General features: G+C 67.1%; 2 protein-coding genes across 3 annotated transcripts; one reads left to right on the top strand and one right to left on the bottom strand.

The window, feature by feature from the left end:
- The first annotated feature begins 781 nt into the window (after positions 1-781).
- On the top strand, positions 782-2,699 carry LOC113406250 (heat shock protein beta-7-like). Its single transcript, XM_026649863.1, has 3 exons — positions 782-959; positions 2,151-2,302; positions 2,511-2,699. The coding sequence occupies exons 1-3, from the start codon at positions 782-784 to the stop codon at positions 2,697-2,699; spliced, it is 519 nt and encodes a 172-aa protein (XP_026505648.1).
- A 1,310-nt stretch (positions 2,700-4,009) lies between these two features.
- On the bottom strand, positions 4,010-13,543 carry CLCN2 (chloride voltage-gated channel 2). Of its 2 annotated transcripts, XM_026650140.2 has the most exons (11): positions 13,438-13,543; positions 12,776-12,989; positions 12,255-12,388; positions 10,737-10,921; positions 10,146-10,251; positions 9,965-10,038; positions 9,729-9,788; positions 7,155-7,193; positions 5,535-5,639; positions 5,076-5,162; positions 4,010-4,761 (listed from the first exon to the last, which is right to left on the bottom strand). In XM_026650140.2, the coding sequence occupies exons 1-11, from the start codon at positions 13,514-13,516 to the stop codon at positions 4,567-4,569; spliced, it is 1,278 nt and encodes a 425-aa protein (XP_026505925.1). In that variant the 5' UTR covers positions 13,517-13,543; the 3' UTR covers positions 4,010-4,566. The 2 variants fall into 2 exon arrangements, with proteins under 2 accessions (XP_026505925.1, XP_026505926.1); XM_026650141.2 differs by lacking the exon at positions 9,729-9,788 and having other exon boundaries at positions 4,031-4,761.
- Between the last annotated feature and the right edge of the window lie 555 nt (positions 13,544-14,098).

Below are 14,098 nucleotides of genomic sequence, written 5' to 3'. Positions count from 1 at the left end.
TGGATGTGAGGGGAGGGGTATGTATGTACTCACACGGATGTGAGGGGCGGGATGTGTGGTTACACACACGGATGTGATGGGCGGAGTGTGTGTGTAGCCGGGCAGCAGGCTGGGAGCGGGGAGGCGTGTCCCATGGACCCTGTCTCGGTCCCCAGGAGCCGACCCCGGAGCTGCGTGGCCTCGCACTGTGCTTGGGGCCCGTGAGCCGCCGGCCTGGCCCTGTGGCCGCTGAGAGCCGCTCTCTGTTGTCCTGTGTCCCAGCTGCCTGTGGCCGTCCTGCCAGGCCTCTAATAAAACGAGTCTTGTTACTGCAGTGCCGTATGGGCGCCTCCTTGGTGGGGTTCAGCCGCTTCCCTCCACTGGCGTCTTGCGTTCCCGAGGGGCCCGACCCAGGTGGGGACAACGGCCAGCACGGGCCAGGGTTACCACCTCTGAGCGGGCCGGATCTCGAGGGGATGGCACCCCAGGGTCCAGCCCCCTGCTCCATAGGGGCCTGCTCAAGTACCCCAACCACGGCCAGTCCTGCCCGAGGGTCCCCCTCCCCGCTCCAAAGGGGATCCAGCCCCTTCTCCATCCCTGGGGGCTGTGGTGGCCATGGTGACGCTGCCCCCCCCCCCGCGCTATCTGGGAACAGGGCCGCCTTATCTCGCATTCCAGGGCCCGGTGCCATCGGACACCTTGCTAATTATGGGCATCTCCAGGCTCCAGCCGCCTTCCCGTCCCTCCCCCAGCTCCCTCTCAAAGCAGTGACCCGTCTCCTCCGCGGGCCGGCACCAGCGCCATGGCGTCCGTCAGCTCGTCCTCTACCTATCGCTCGGAGCGGATCAGCACCTACAGCCAGAACGCACCCCCGGCTGAGCCCTGCTTCGAGCCCCGGGGGTGCTTTGGAGAGGAGGACAGGAGCTCCCTGCGCCACGGCCCCTTCGCCGCACGGGCCCATGACTCTTATGGATACACAGGTGGGGGCCATGGGTGTGGGGGGACCCAACCCCGCACATGCCTCGGGGTGCTACAGCCACTGCTTGCACTGGGGCAGGACAGTGGGGAGGGGCTCATGGGCCTAAGAAGGTGAGAGTCTACTACTGCTACCAGCTCCCAGAGTCCCTCCTGTTGGGCGAGTGGGCGAGGCCTGTGCTCAGCACTATGGGCCTGGTTCAAAGCCCCTGACCACCCAGGCAGGTCCTCGCCCAGCCCAGGGAGGGGAGGGAGATGCAGACCCCACAGGGTCTGGGGTGGCCAGTCAGCCTCTGCAGTGTTCGGAGCCCCAGGGCTATGCTTACCCTTCGGGGGGGGCTGCTTCTCCGGGGGGCAGTGGCCACAGGGCTGGGGAAAGCGCCTTGACAGCCATCCCTGGTCCAGGGTGGGAGCACTGCCTGGTCAGGGCGTGGTTCAGCGCCTGCCAGCATCGGGGTGAGGGTTCTTCAGCCCATGCCCCCCTTCCAGTCCCCCGGCTTGCTAACGAACTCCCCCACCCACTCACTCCTCCCATCCCCCACTAGCCAGACCCCATGGCTTGCTAGCCAGACTGCCCCTCTCCTGAGTCAACCTCACTCCTAGCCAGAACCACTTCCAATCCCCCGTTGTGCTAGCCAGACTCCCGCCCCCGCCATCGTCCCCCCCCCCCCCCGCCAGACCCCCCCCCCCACCCCCCAGCCCCCACCCCCCCACCCCCCCCTCCCACCCCCCCCCCCCGGCTTGCTAGTCAAATCCCCCCTTGAGTCAACCCCGACTGCCAGCAGACCCCTACCAAAAACCAGAGAGTCCCATGAGCAGGCAGCCCCTCCCACGTGCCTGCTCTACAAATGGCCTGTTTGTGCTGAGCAAAGTCAAGGGACCGGCCCCCCCTGCGACGGCACCTCAGGGTGTCAGACTCAGCCTGACTCACAGCCAGCACCGGCCACGCTCGCTGCACCAGCACCGCACCATGGGAGAGGGGCGGCCTGGCTTCTCCCTGCCTGGCAGGTGCCACCCCCTACTGCACCCTGACACCCCACTGCGACCCCCCCATAGCTCCTACTGCCCACCCCACTACGCCATCACCCCCCCACTGCTCCCCAGGCCGTCTCCGCACCTGCCACATGGTGCAGCCCCCGTGCCCGTGGAGCTTGGGGGGACCGCATCCCTCCCCCTCACTGCCCCGCTCCGTGCAGGATCCCCGGGGTCCATGCGCCCCTGCAGCCTGGGCAGCAACGTGCGAGCCGGGGGCGACACGTACCAGGTGACGGCCGACGTGAGCCAGTTCGAGCCGCAGGACGTGGTGGTGACCACGTACAACTACCACATCATCATCCAGGCCGAGAAGGTGAGGAGCGGGGGGCAGGGGGGCGGAACAAGGCACCGCGGGAATGGGGTGGCTGGGACCGGAGTAGCAAGGAGTTGCCCCACCCCCGCCAGCACTCCTGCCCCACTCCCTATGGCGCCCCCTCCTGGGAAAGGCTGGGCTGAACGGGGCTGTGCTCAGCAGGAACCTGTCTTGTGCCCACGCTCATGGGGGTTTGTTTCCCTGGTAGGTGGCAGAGGACGGCACCGTCTCCAACACGTTCACCCACAAGTGCCAGCTCCCAGAGGACATGGACCCCATGTCTGTCAGCTGCGCCCTCACCGATGCAGGCCTGCTGGTCATCAACGCCAAGCGCGGCGCAGCTGCCAAGGCGGGCGAGACGCCCCCACCGCTGTACCGCACCGAGGTCAAGCTGTGACGCCCCTGGGCAGAGCTGTGCCACCCCCCACACACACACACCTGAGGCATGAGCCGGGCTCCTGGGAGCTCACCCTGGCACATGTGCGCTGCTAGTTGGGGCCACATGTGTGTTGAGGGCAGGGGCAGCCTGTCGGGTCCCAGCATGCACTGCGGTAAGGCAGGCTGGCCCAATAAGGGGCAATGCATGCTGGGCCTGCTAGCGCCATGGGTCTGCCCAGCTGTGGGGCTGGGCATGCGAGCTGTTCCTGGAGCGCTAAGGGCTGCCCTGGGCCAGTCACTCACCCCAGCCCCTCGCTGCACGGGGGTCCCCGGGCCTGCCCGCCGCCCTGTGGGGCTCCCAGCACCTGGCTGGTGTCTCACCCCCACTCCTGTTTGGAATAAAGGTTTCTCCCACCCAAGGCTGGGTCTGGGCTGTTCCTCGCGGCCTGCGTCTCTCCCCAGCCCCCCCACGCTGGGCGTTAACTCTCCCCGCTGGCCCCTTGGCACAGCACAGCAGCCTCCTGTGCTAGTGATTCCTGGCTCAGCCCCTTGCCCCGACTCGCCAGGACCCTGCACCCCCCCGCGTGCTCCAGCCGCGCCCTGAACCCGCTGCTGGGTGGTGCTGGCCAGGGGAGTGCATGAGCAGCCTCACCCCAGTGCCAGAGCCAGCAGGGCTCCACAGGCTCCTCGTTTGGCAGTGACGGGACAGGGAGCCCCACTCCACAGCAGCGTGGGAAGGCCAGGCCTGTTCCCAACCTTCCTGGGAGAGTGGGGAGGGCTGCACGTTCCCACCCGCCAAGCCCACCCGCCCCAGCTGTTTCCCTGCAGCAGCAGCTCCCTCCAGTGGCTGGTTGGGGTAGGAGCGGCACGCAGGCCCCCAGGCCCGTTTGCTGTCCCAAGGCTGCTGGTGCCCGGCTCTGGCTGGGTCCCTATGCCCCAGCTGATGCCAGGCTGTAGCAATGTGCCCCATCCCCAGCCCAGGCGCGTCAGAGGCGCCTGGCACGCAGCAGCCGCTCTTTGGGTTACTTTATTGCTCTATTTATAAAGTCCTTTTATTAAATTAATATAAAAATCTCTGTATTTACATTCTGGCCAGTGTAGGGCCCCGAGAGCCTCGGTCGCTGCCCCCCCGGCTCCGAGCCCCTGGGACCCTGCCCAGGGCCAGGCAAGAGCAGTCATGCTGGAGGGGGCGGGGCTCACTGAGACTTTGGGGAGGGGACGTGCTTGAGTTGTTCACCCTGGGCTCCAAGCCAAACTCGCCTCTGGTCTAGGCTAAGCCCAGCTGCCCTCCCTCAATGCTCCCTTGCCCCGTCCCACAAACCACCCCCAGAGGTAGCATGATTGAACAGCGGGGGGGGGGGGGGGGGGGGCGGCTCAGGCCGGGGGGGCACCGGCAGGTCGAGCCAAGGGGGCGGGCTGTGGGGCGGGATTCAGGGGCACTGGCAGAGCTGGGGCTGGAGGGCCCGGGGCTGAGGCATTTGCAGAGTTGGGGGGCGGGGGGATTCGAACTCAGTGCTGGTTGGGGAACCAGTCGCCCCTGGCAGCTGGGGGTGGTGCTGCAGGAAGCTGGATATTTGCATTCTGCCCCCAGGAGCCCTGCGCCAGCGGCCCAGAGAACCTCGCAGGCGGAGGCCAGGGGCTGGACTTGATGCACCCTTCCTCTTCACCACACGGGCTGCCGGGGCAGCCCCTGGGGCAGGGCTGATGGCAGTGGCTTGCTGGGGCTCTGGCTCCTCCCCTGGTGGCAGGCGGCGAGTCCGGCCGTGCAGGGTGTCAGGGCTGCAGGCACAAAGGGGCAGTGGCACCGGCGCCACCGCCGCTGGGGCTGGCAGTGTCTGTCATGTCCGTCAGCAGCTGGGGCGGGCTCTACCCGCCGGCCCCACCCCTCACTGGCACTTGTCGTCCGTCTCAGAGGGGCTGGACTCGCGGGGGATGGAGAGGCGCTGGCGCCGGTCCCACAGCTGGTGGATGTCCGTGGTCTCCGTCTCGCTGCTGCTGGCGGTGCTGTCCCGGAAGCTGGCCAGGGGCGGGCGGACCTTCACGCCCTTGGCAGTGACCGACCCCTCGATGGCCTTGCGCAGCTGGGGGGCAGACAGGGCTCAGCAGTGCAGCATGAGGCACCCTCCCTTCCCATGTCCCCAGCTGCATGAGGGCACCTGGGGCCCTTCTTCCCCACCCCCAGCTGCAGGAAGCACAGGGAGGGGGGTGCAGGAGGGTCTCCAGAGACACCCTCCCCGGAGCTTGGTGGCACCATAGGCTCTAGGGCTGAGGGTGGGGGGAAGGCACCATTGCTCACCGCCCAGGAGGGCTCTGGGGTTCTGTTTCTGCCTCCATGTGACGAGTCCCATAGGGCTGATCCCCCCCCCGGGGTGTTTGGGAGCTGTGGGGCACTCACCTCTTTGAGGGACACCATGCCAACGAGGCGCCCAATGCTGGTCACATATGCGTGGTCCACGCCCAGGAGTGAGAAGATGGTGTGAGTCTGCAACAGAGACAGGTGCTCAGGGTCTGCGGGGCGGGGAGCTGGCCAGGATCCCACTAGGGCTTGGGGCCCACAGGGCTGGGAGAGCCAGAGGGGACCCCCCACTGGGGGTCACGGCCCACGGGGCAGCCCCAGGGATGGGGAGTCTGCTGAGACGCAGCCCCACGCACACTGCAGAGGATGTGGAGGGTGGATCTGCAGGGTTCAGAGCTGAACCAGCCACACCAACATGTGGAAGAGGCAATATTGATGAGCGGGGGGATCCAGGCCCCAGGGCAGAGGACACCTGAAGGGCAGCTGGGCTCGGGCTGTCAATGCACCCCTGCCAGCTGCAGTGCGCCCCAAGGAGCATGGCCCCCCTGCCCGCCCCACCTTGTGCAGGGAGGTGCGCTCCACCAGCTGGAAGGGAGCAGGGTCGATCTTGCTGTTGTTGAAGTTCACGGGCTGGTCCAGCTGCTGCTCTTCCCACTCCACGAGCTGAAAGGCAGAGGGGCCGTGAGCGCCAGAGACGGGAGCGGTCCCTGCCTGGCGTGGGCCTCAACAGAGGGGTAGGGCAGCCCAAAGCCCACTGCTCTCCCAACACTCCACCTGCAGCCCCATGCCCTGCCCAAGGGGGGGGGGGCACTGCCTGGCTTGGGGGCAGGGACCAGGACACACAGAGGTGATCCAGACCCAGGGCGGGGGACAGGCTGGATTTGGGGGACAGGGAATGGGACATGGGGCCTTTCCCCCTAGAGGATGCTGGCTCCGATCTGGCCCCAGGGTGGGGGACTGGCTGGCTCAGGGGATGGGGAAGAGGATGCCCCCTCTAGGGGGTGACGGCTGGGATCTGGCCCCACGTGGGCAGACCCCGTTGGTTACCAGGGGTTGGGTGCCCAGCTCGACAGTCCCCCTGGTAGGTGCCTGACTGGCACTCCCTGGCCCCACTCAACTCAAGGCCAAGGCTGCAGGGCCCATGGGCAGAGCTCCCTCACCCTCAGCTGCACGGGGAAGCGGGCTTCCCTGGCGGGAGGGGGCATCCCGGCCGTGCTGCCCATGGCCCAGCAGGGTGGCGCATGCGGCTTCCCCCCACCTGCGGGGGCTATTCTAGCCCAGCCCTGCCATCAGCTGCTGCTGTAGCGGCAGCTGCATCCTCTGCCTGGCAGCAAACGCCTCCCACCGGCTCCGCTCATGCCAGGCCCTGCCCGCCCCCACCCACCCCTGCCTGGCACGTGCACAGGAGCCTCGCAGCAGAGGGCCTGGGTGGGGAGACTCCCCCCACACCTGGGGGGCTCCTCCTCCTATCCCCAGTGTCTGGGGCCTCCCCCTGGGCCCTTCCTGGCCAGCTTTTGCCCATGGAGGTGCTGCTCTGACAACGTTCAATGCGAGGGAATTGGGGAGATCCTTTCCCAGCTGACTGAGCCTCTCCTGCCGGTTCCTCTCCCCTCCCCACCTCCTCTCCTTGTCCCCCCACTGCTGCCTCCCCCCATCCCCTCCCTTTCCCTGCTGGGGCAGAATGGGGGAGGGGAGGAGCAGGGGGAGGGATTGGCCTGCCTCCAGGCCCCTGGAGAGCCGTGCTGGGCAGGGGCCCTGGGGAGCAAGACCCCTCAGCTCCTGGCAGGTGGAACGGCGGGGGCAGGGGTGGGAGGGGCGTATTCGCTGGGTGAGTGACACGGGCGGTGCCACGAGGACTTGGCAGGGCTGAGCAGGCTCCCCAGGGCCTGGCGGCCCGCAAGCTGGGGGGTCCCCTCGCTGCGCCCAGGAAGTGTGGGCTTCAGCAGAGCCAGGGGAGCAGGGCAGATGGATCCCTTTGCTCTGTGCCAGCTGGCCCAGGGGCAGCTCCTGACCAAGGGATGAGGGAGACTCAGCCCTGGGCCTCCCACCAGTGTGGCCCTCACCCTGGAGAGGTACGGGGCCCGGCTGGCCAGGCCCCCAGGTAAGGGCTCAGGCCCTCCCATCTGCAGGGTGCCGGAGTGGCAGGGGCTGGCACATGGTGCTCCCGCTGGCACTCACCTCGGAGGGGCTCATCTCGCCAGGCAGCTCAGACTGGTCCTGCAAGAGAGGGAGGGAGGCGGAGTGTGAGCCAGGCTGTGGGGACGTGGAGCCGGTGTGTGCCATGGAGCCAGGGTGGGCATGAGAGTGCCCGAGTGGGCACTGACCAAGTGAGCTTGGGGCTCCCTCCAGCCTCCCGGCTCAGAGCACAGTGCTGATTGTGGGCAAGGAGCAACCCATCCCAGCAACACCCCCACTGCGCCCAGCTCCCCACTGTCCACCCTTTAGCCCAGCTCAGCTCCCTCACCCCGCCTTGTCTCAGGCCCCTCACAGTGCCCCGTTTGAGCCTGGATTTCCCCCCCCTTCCCATGCCCTCCATCCCAGCTCCCCTGACTCTGTCTCTGCAGGACTCTGCTGATCACAGAAGCCAGGCTGCCCCCCCGCCCAGCTCCCCCCTCGCCCCTCCAGGCACTCGCCCCAGACACCTGCTCTCCACACTCCCTCTCCCCCCCGCTGCTCCAGAGCTCACTCCTCTGCCGCACGGAGCGGTCCCCCAGCCTGCCCTGCCCGAGGCCCAGGGCTGTGGGGCGACAGCGTGGCTGGGAGATGGCTCAGGGGAAGGGGGGTGGAGGCAGGGCCAGTGCAACCATTTAGGCAAACTAGGCGGCCGCCTAGGGCGCCTAGTGGTTGGGGGCGCCTAAAAGCCCGCTCAGGCGAGGAGGTGGAGTGGAGGTGAGCTGGGGCGCGGGGGGCTCGGGGAGGGCCGCCCGCAGTAACGAGGGGGGGCGCACAGGGGAACCGCTCCCCGACCCAGATCACCTCCACTCTGCCTCCTCCGCTGAGCACACAGCCCCCACTCTAAGTCTCCTCCAATGGGCGCCGCAAGCCTGCAAGGGGAGGAGAATTAGAGCAGCGCCGGCGTGCTCAGCGGAGGAGGCGGAGCCGAGGTGAGCTGGGGGCAGGCTCCCGAGGCGGGGTTAGCTGCCACGGCGGGGGGGCTCCCCGGGCGCGGTTAGCTTCCGCGGGGAGTCTCCCCAGGTCGGGTTAGCTGCCGTGGAGGCGGGTTACCCGGGCGGGGTTAGCTTCCGTGGGGGGGAGCTGCTGCGGGAGGTGGGGGTGGCCGGCTCCCCAGGTGGGGGGCTGGGTTAGCTGCCGCGGGGGGGTGGGGTTAGCTGGGTGAGGGGGGGGCGCAAGGTGCACCAGCCCTGGGTGGAGGGGTTCAGGCCCTGGCCTGGGAGCTGCAGGTTCTAGTCCCTGCCCCGCCATAGACTCCCCTTTGGAGAGTCCCCCAAGCCCAGATGCCCAAGGTATTTAGACACTGAGCTCCCATCCATGGCAATGGCGGTTCAGAGCCCAAATACCTCGGGGGGTCTGGGCCTTTGTCGGTCTGGGCCTCAGGTCCCATCCAGCGCTCAGCTGCTCTTGGGTCAAGGGCAGAAGCAGGGGGATCTGCCTCTCTGGTTTGCCTGCCCGGGCGGGAGCCAGCCCCAGCGCTACTACCCCTCTCAGCCGGCCGCCCCCCCTCGCTCCCGGCCTCCCGTGAGCACACTCCAAGCTAAGCCCCCTCCCCCAAAAGCTGATCCTTCACTCCGAGGCGCCGTGCCCCTCACAAGGGGCTGCAGGTAGTTGGGGGCGCCTGGCTCTAGAATAGATCACAGGCCCCTTTGCCCCTCGCTGCTCACAGCCTGGTGTGCCCCCAGCCATGCTCCTCTGCCCCTCAGGGGCTCCCGGAGCCTCCTCTGCAGTCTGGCTCATCCCAGGCCAGAAAGGCACCGGCTCCGCTGCCCCGCCGCGAGGGGAGCACCCACAGGCGTGAATCAGGTGATCTCACTGGGGGCAGGGGAGGTAGATCAGCAGGGGAAGGCGCGATGATCAAGGATGCACTGATTTCCGATTGGCTGGTACAAGTGGATCGTTGCCGCATTGGTCGGTTGGAAGGAGCGTTAAAAGGCTCCCATTGGATCAGCTGGGAGAGGGGAATCAGATCAGATCAGGAGATATTGATTTCTGATTGGCTGGTAGGAGTGGATTGTTGCAGGATTGGTCGGTTGGAAGGAGTGTTATCAGGCTCCCACCAGATCAGCTGGGAGAGGGTGAAATGGGGGGACGGGGTCAGATCAGGGACCATACTGTGCTGAAAGTCCCCAGAGCTCAGGATGTATGTGAAAGGTGGGGGGATGGGCATAGGCATTCTGCTCCCTTGCCCTTCCTCTGCAAGTGGCAGACAGGCTGTATGCGGGCAGGGCAGGCAGCGGTTGGGGCCAGTCTTTGCAGCACAGGGATGCTTGAGCTTCTTGCCCCTTGGGCCACCCTGATCATCATCCGTGCGCTAGGAGACAGGACTCCTGGGTTCTATCTCTGGCTCAGCCGCTGACTGGTCCCGCCCCGCATTTGCGCCTCGGTTTCCCCACCTGTAAGCAGGGGCGGTGACCCCACAGCCGGCCCTGGTGATTAATTAACGAGTGCCGGGAAGAGCTCTGCAGGTGGAAATCCCGAGGGAGGCTGCAGATGGGTGGAGCTGTGGGGCGCCCTCAGCACAGTATGGGGGAGGGCGGCGCCTGGTCTGTGATTGGCCGAGGCGCGGCACACACTTACCGCGACGGAAATGCGGACGCGCTTCGACTTGCGCTTTTCGGGCGGTGCTGAATTCTCAGCCTTTTTAGCCACGAGAAAAACAGGAGAGAAGACAGAGGCATTATGGGAAACCACAGCATCCTGGCCGGGCTCCATCGCCCCAGGGCCTCGGGTGGGGGCTGGGCACAGAGCAGGGGCCAAGGTGCCATGGCAGTGGGGAACGCCCTCGGGGTGGGGGGGGGCAGAGGGGCACTCACCTCAGCGGGCTCCGTGGCGGTGCTGGCGCAGAAGAGGCTCTTGAGGGCAATGCCTGAGGGATCTGGGCTCCCGGCTGGGGGGGGGAGGGGGGGAGACACAAGCAGAGAAACCGTCAGTGCAAAGAGCAGCGAGCCGGGAGCCTGCCCGGCACTATGGGGCCAATAGGGGCGGGGGGCTCACCTGTGGGGCTCTCCACCAAGCTGCTGGGACTTCGCTTGAGCGCCGGCTTCAGGGGCTTGCGGGACTCTCCGTGTGGCAGGGCCGATGACGATTCCTCTGTGCTGATCTGGGGGCAGCACGTACAGGGGGCTTGAACCAGCACCTGAGCCTGGTAGGGTGGGGCGAGTCCAGGGCATCCTATCCCCAGCGCAGCAGGAGGGGGATGTGTGGGGGGGGGCAGAATGTCCCATCACCAGCCAGGTGGGATGGGGAAACATGGGCCTGGGGCGTCCATACCCCATCCAGCCCAGCCCAGTTCCAGGGGGAAGCAGCCCAGGCCGGAGGGAGGGTGGGTAGGCTGGGACCCAAGGTGCACCATCCAGGCCAGGAGGATGTGAGGCCAGGGGACCAGACCTGAGCAGATGGGGGTGAGGAATGGGGGGCACTCCCAGATAGAAGCCCCTCGGGGGCTTGGGAGCGCTGGGTGCTTTGGGGTTTCCAGCCAGCGGCTCCCTGCGTGGCAGTGGGGTGGGGGTGCAGCAGGCTCAGGGTATCGCCAGCCCAGCCCCGGCAGTGGGGCGGGGGGTCCTTGTGCTGCCCCCCGCCTCTCACCTGGAACCGCACACCCGTGTCGGAGGCCTTGTGGCCGGCCTCGTCCTGGGGCTTCTCGGCGACGCTGTTCCTCCCGGCCTGTGCCCTCTCCTGCATGTACTGCAGGCGGCGCTGATAGCCCAACTGGCCGCTCAGCAGCGCCACCACCTGGGCCCGCTCGATGGAGCCCAGCAGGATCATGGACTCTGCAGGAGACCAGCCCCGAGGGGCCGTCAGCTTGGGGGGGGTCACAGCTGTGAGTGGCGCTCCCCACCCCCTCCCCAGCCCCCAGGGTGGAGACCCAAACCTGAGCCCTCAGGAGAGCAGCCCTTGCAGGAGGACTCAGGCTGCCAACCCATTGGCAGGGCTCGGGGGTGGGGGGGACAGGATGGGACAGGTGTGCCCTGCAGGGGTTCTGGCTCCCAGGCCTGTCCGCCCATCTGCCCATGGAGCAGCAGCTGAAAATGAAAAACCCTGCCCCCACCCAGGCTGGAGGCACCGGGCTCCCCCGTCCCCGGGTTGGGTCTCTCTAAGAGCAGCTGCCATATGGGACAGAGCCTGCTTGGGAAGCAGGAGCTACAGCGTGAGGACACGGGGGGCCCAGGGCTCTGAGCTTGAGGCTGGGAGACAGCAGGACTCCTGGGTCCTATTCCTGGCTCTGCCCCAGGCTTGCTGGCTGATCTCGGGCCAGTTCCTTCCCATCTCTGGGCCTTCGTTTCCCCTATTGCAACCCAGGGATAACAGCCCCAGGGGAGGGGGCAAAGGCTCAGTGCCCAGAGAAGGAAAGGGACCATCAGGGTCTCCTACAGCTGGTCCTGCACTCCCCGCTGTGTGCCCAGGTATGCTCCCTGCCCACCAGGGTGCCCGCGGGACGCTGGGTCCAGGCCGACGAGTCTGTGACACTTGGACAGGGCGTGGGGCTGTGGGGACAAGCAAGAAGGCCCCCCGGTGCCCACAGGCAAGAACCGAGAGGTTCTGCTTCTGGAGCCACCCCACGAGTTGTGGGGTCTCAGCTAACAGAAGAGCCCCGATCCCCACCTTCTGCAGAAAGAAAGCCCATCCTCTCCCGCCCCACCACTCCTGTTTATTCGCCGTCTGGCTCTGAAGGGGGGTGAGGATGGATCCATCGAAAGAGGCTGCCCTGGCCTTCCTGTTTCCGCTAAACTTTACAGATTGCCATGGTAACGCAGCATCCTCCGTTGCCATGGCAGGCAGGCAGAGGAGATAAATGTCGGAGTGGGCAGTCGTCTGGCACAGGGACGGGCAGAAGCTCAGGACGATCTCAGTGCCCCGCCCCTCGCCAGGGAAACGGGCCCAGTGCCAGAGCACTGCTGACCTGGGAGTCCGCTGGGGAAGCCTGGGGGTGCAGGGTGGGGAATGGGCTCCCGACGGCCACTCTGCGGGCAGCCTGCTCCGCCCAGGAGGCCTTGGCACACATGGGTGGCATGGCCCAGAGTGAGCTGGGCACAGGCCAGGGCACGAGCAGCTCTGGACCCCCCCGCGGCGCCGCCTGCTCCCTGTGCAGCCCCCACGTCTCACCAGCTGACTCCACCAGCGCCAGGCTCTTCAGCTTGGTGCTGTACAGCACCTCCTGCAGGTCGCGGTACTTGCAGTTCAGGGTGACGTAACGCACGTCCCGCACCATGATGTCCTCCACCCGCACGTTGTACTTCCTGCGGAGAGCACGGCACGGCCCTGAGCAGGGCGCCGGAGGGCTGCTGCCGAGCGCCCGGCCCTGCTGCGCGGATCCCCCTCGGCCCCTTTGCTCCTGTCGAGGCTACGCTCCCCCAGCACCTTTGGGGGCAGGTGAGCGGCTCATCTAGCCGCCACCACTGCCGTGGGGGCCCTTTCTGGGTGGATCCCGCCTCCCATCCCTGGATGTGAACAGGCTGGGGCATGGTCCCTGCAGTCATCCAGGCCTGGGAACCACAGAGACGTCTAGGCACCGAGCTGAGCTCCTGGACTGGGTCCCTTGAGCTCCCGAGAGCTTTGGCCTTGAGAGGGGCTTCCTGCAGAGGCTCCGGCTCCCCCCGGGGAAGGGAGCCCAGGCGGGCACTTACTCCTGGTGTCCCCAGCCCAGCTCGGGCAGGTACGGCAGCTTCTTGATGCGGATGATGCTGTCGTAGAGCGAGGGCTGCAGGCTCTGGGCCACGGCGTTGGCCAGGATGACGGCGATCATCACGGGCAGGATGTGGGAGATCTGGCCCGTCAGCTCAAAGACGATCACGGCGGTGGAGACCGTGTGGGTCACAGCGCCGGAGAGCGCGGCCGCTCCTGTGCGTGGCAGAGAGCGCCACGGTGAGCCCCGGCAGGGCTGGTGTGGCCCCGAGCCAGACCCCATGGAGCTGCACGACAGTGACACCCCGCACTGAGCCCCAGCCCCTCTCCAACAGCCCCAGGGAGGGGGACCAGTATGGACACCCCATGGCACAGCCCCCCCAGCACACCCCCAGGGAGCCCTCAAGCTGCTCTGCCAACCCGTCTGCACCAGCCACCAGCCACTCTGGCTCCCTGGCCCTGTCACCCTGGGGACACCCCCCTCCAGGGAGGTGCCTAGACACGTCTCTGTGGTCGTACAGATTTGGGCTCCTCTGAACAGCCTGGCCCACTCCAGGGGCTGGCAGGAGGGAGATGCACTTGCACCACGAGTAGGTTGTTTGGGCCGTTGGACCGGCTGGAGCCCGTGGCGGCCTCTCCCCGGACGCGGAAACGTGGCGCTTACCTACCACGGCGTAGCCCCCAGGCACGATGCGGTAGGTGTTGCTGTCGGCGTGGATGCCATCCGGGAACCAGGCCGCCATGCTCTCCCCGACCAGCCGCCCAAAGGCCGCCCCTGCCCAAGGAGACAGGGGTCAGAGCGGGTCTGGGGGCAGCCCAGGCAGCTTTGGGGAGGGGAGAGTATCAGTTGTATCCTGGTGCCTCTGGCACGGTGCCCATCCCTGTGGCGATGCGGCTGCTCAGGGGGCAGTCGCTGCTCCCCCAGCCCTGAGCTGCACAGCAGGGCCCTGCCCAGGGCTGCCAGCTGCTGTGCCCTAGGGAGCCAGCTAAGCGGACGTCCCAGCCCCTTTGGAGCAGTGGGAGCCGGAGCAGCACCATGAGAGGCGGCCCAAGGTGGTGCTAGGATCTGTATCCCCTATGGCTGTTCCCTGCCCCTTGCTTCCCTCCCTGGGTGGATGGGGCTCTGGCGTGAGGATGGTGCTGGCTGCGTGCTCCCCCAGGGGCAGGGGAGGGCCTGTTCAGGGCAGAGGGAGGGGTGCTGTGCCACCCAGCGCCAGGCAACACTGAGCCACCACTCATACCAGGGCTGGGAGGTCCCGAAGCTCCTTCCCAAAGCCCTGAGCTGGCCTGGCGCTCCGGGAAAGGGCCTGCCCCGATGGGCACCC

This window comes from Terrapene carolina, unplaced genomic scaffold (genome assembly GCF_002925995.2).
Source record: "Terrapene carolina triunguis isolate 2854851 unplaced genomic scaffold, T_m_triunguis-2.0 Scaffold88, whole genome shotgun sequence".
Classification (NCBI taxonomy): Eukaryota; Metazoa; Chordata; order Testudines; family Emydidae; genus Terrapene; species Terrapene triunguis.
The sequence above is the reverse complement of the archived record's forward strand: the minus strand, read 5'-3'. Positions and strand labels throughout refer to the sequence as shown.

Bases quoted from the DNA above. Each gene is read 5' to 3' on its own strand.
- LOC113406250 (XM_026649863.1), top strand. From the start codon at position 782: ATGGCGTCCGTCAGCTCGTCCTCTACCTATCGCTCGGAGCGGATCAGC. The intron at 960-2,150 runs GTGGGGGCCATG...CGCTCCGTGCAG, and splicing joins TGACTCTTATGGATACACAG to GATCCCCGGGGTCCATGCGC. The intron at 2,303-2,510 runs GTGAGGAGCGGG...TTTCCCTGGTAG, and splicing joins TCATCATCCAGGCCGAGAAG to GTGGCAGAGGACGGCACCGT.
- CLCN2 (XM_026650140.2), bottom strand. From the start codon at position 13,516: ATGGCGGCCTGGTTCCCGGATGGCATCCACGCCGACAGCAACACCTAC. The intron at 12,389-12,775 runs GTAAGTGCCCGC...TGCTCTCCGCAG, and splicing joins CTGGGCTGGGGACACCAGGA to GAAGTACAACGTGCGGGTGG. The intron at 9,789-9,964 runs GTGAGTGCCCCT...GTGGCTAAAAAG, and splicing joins CCGCCACGGAGCCCGCTGAG to GCTGAGAATTCAGCACCGCC.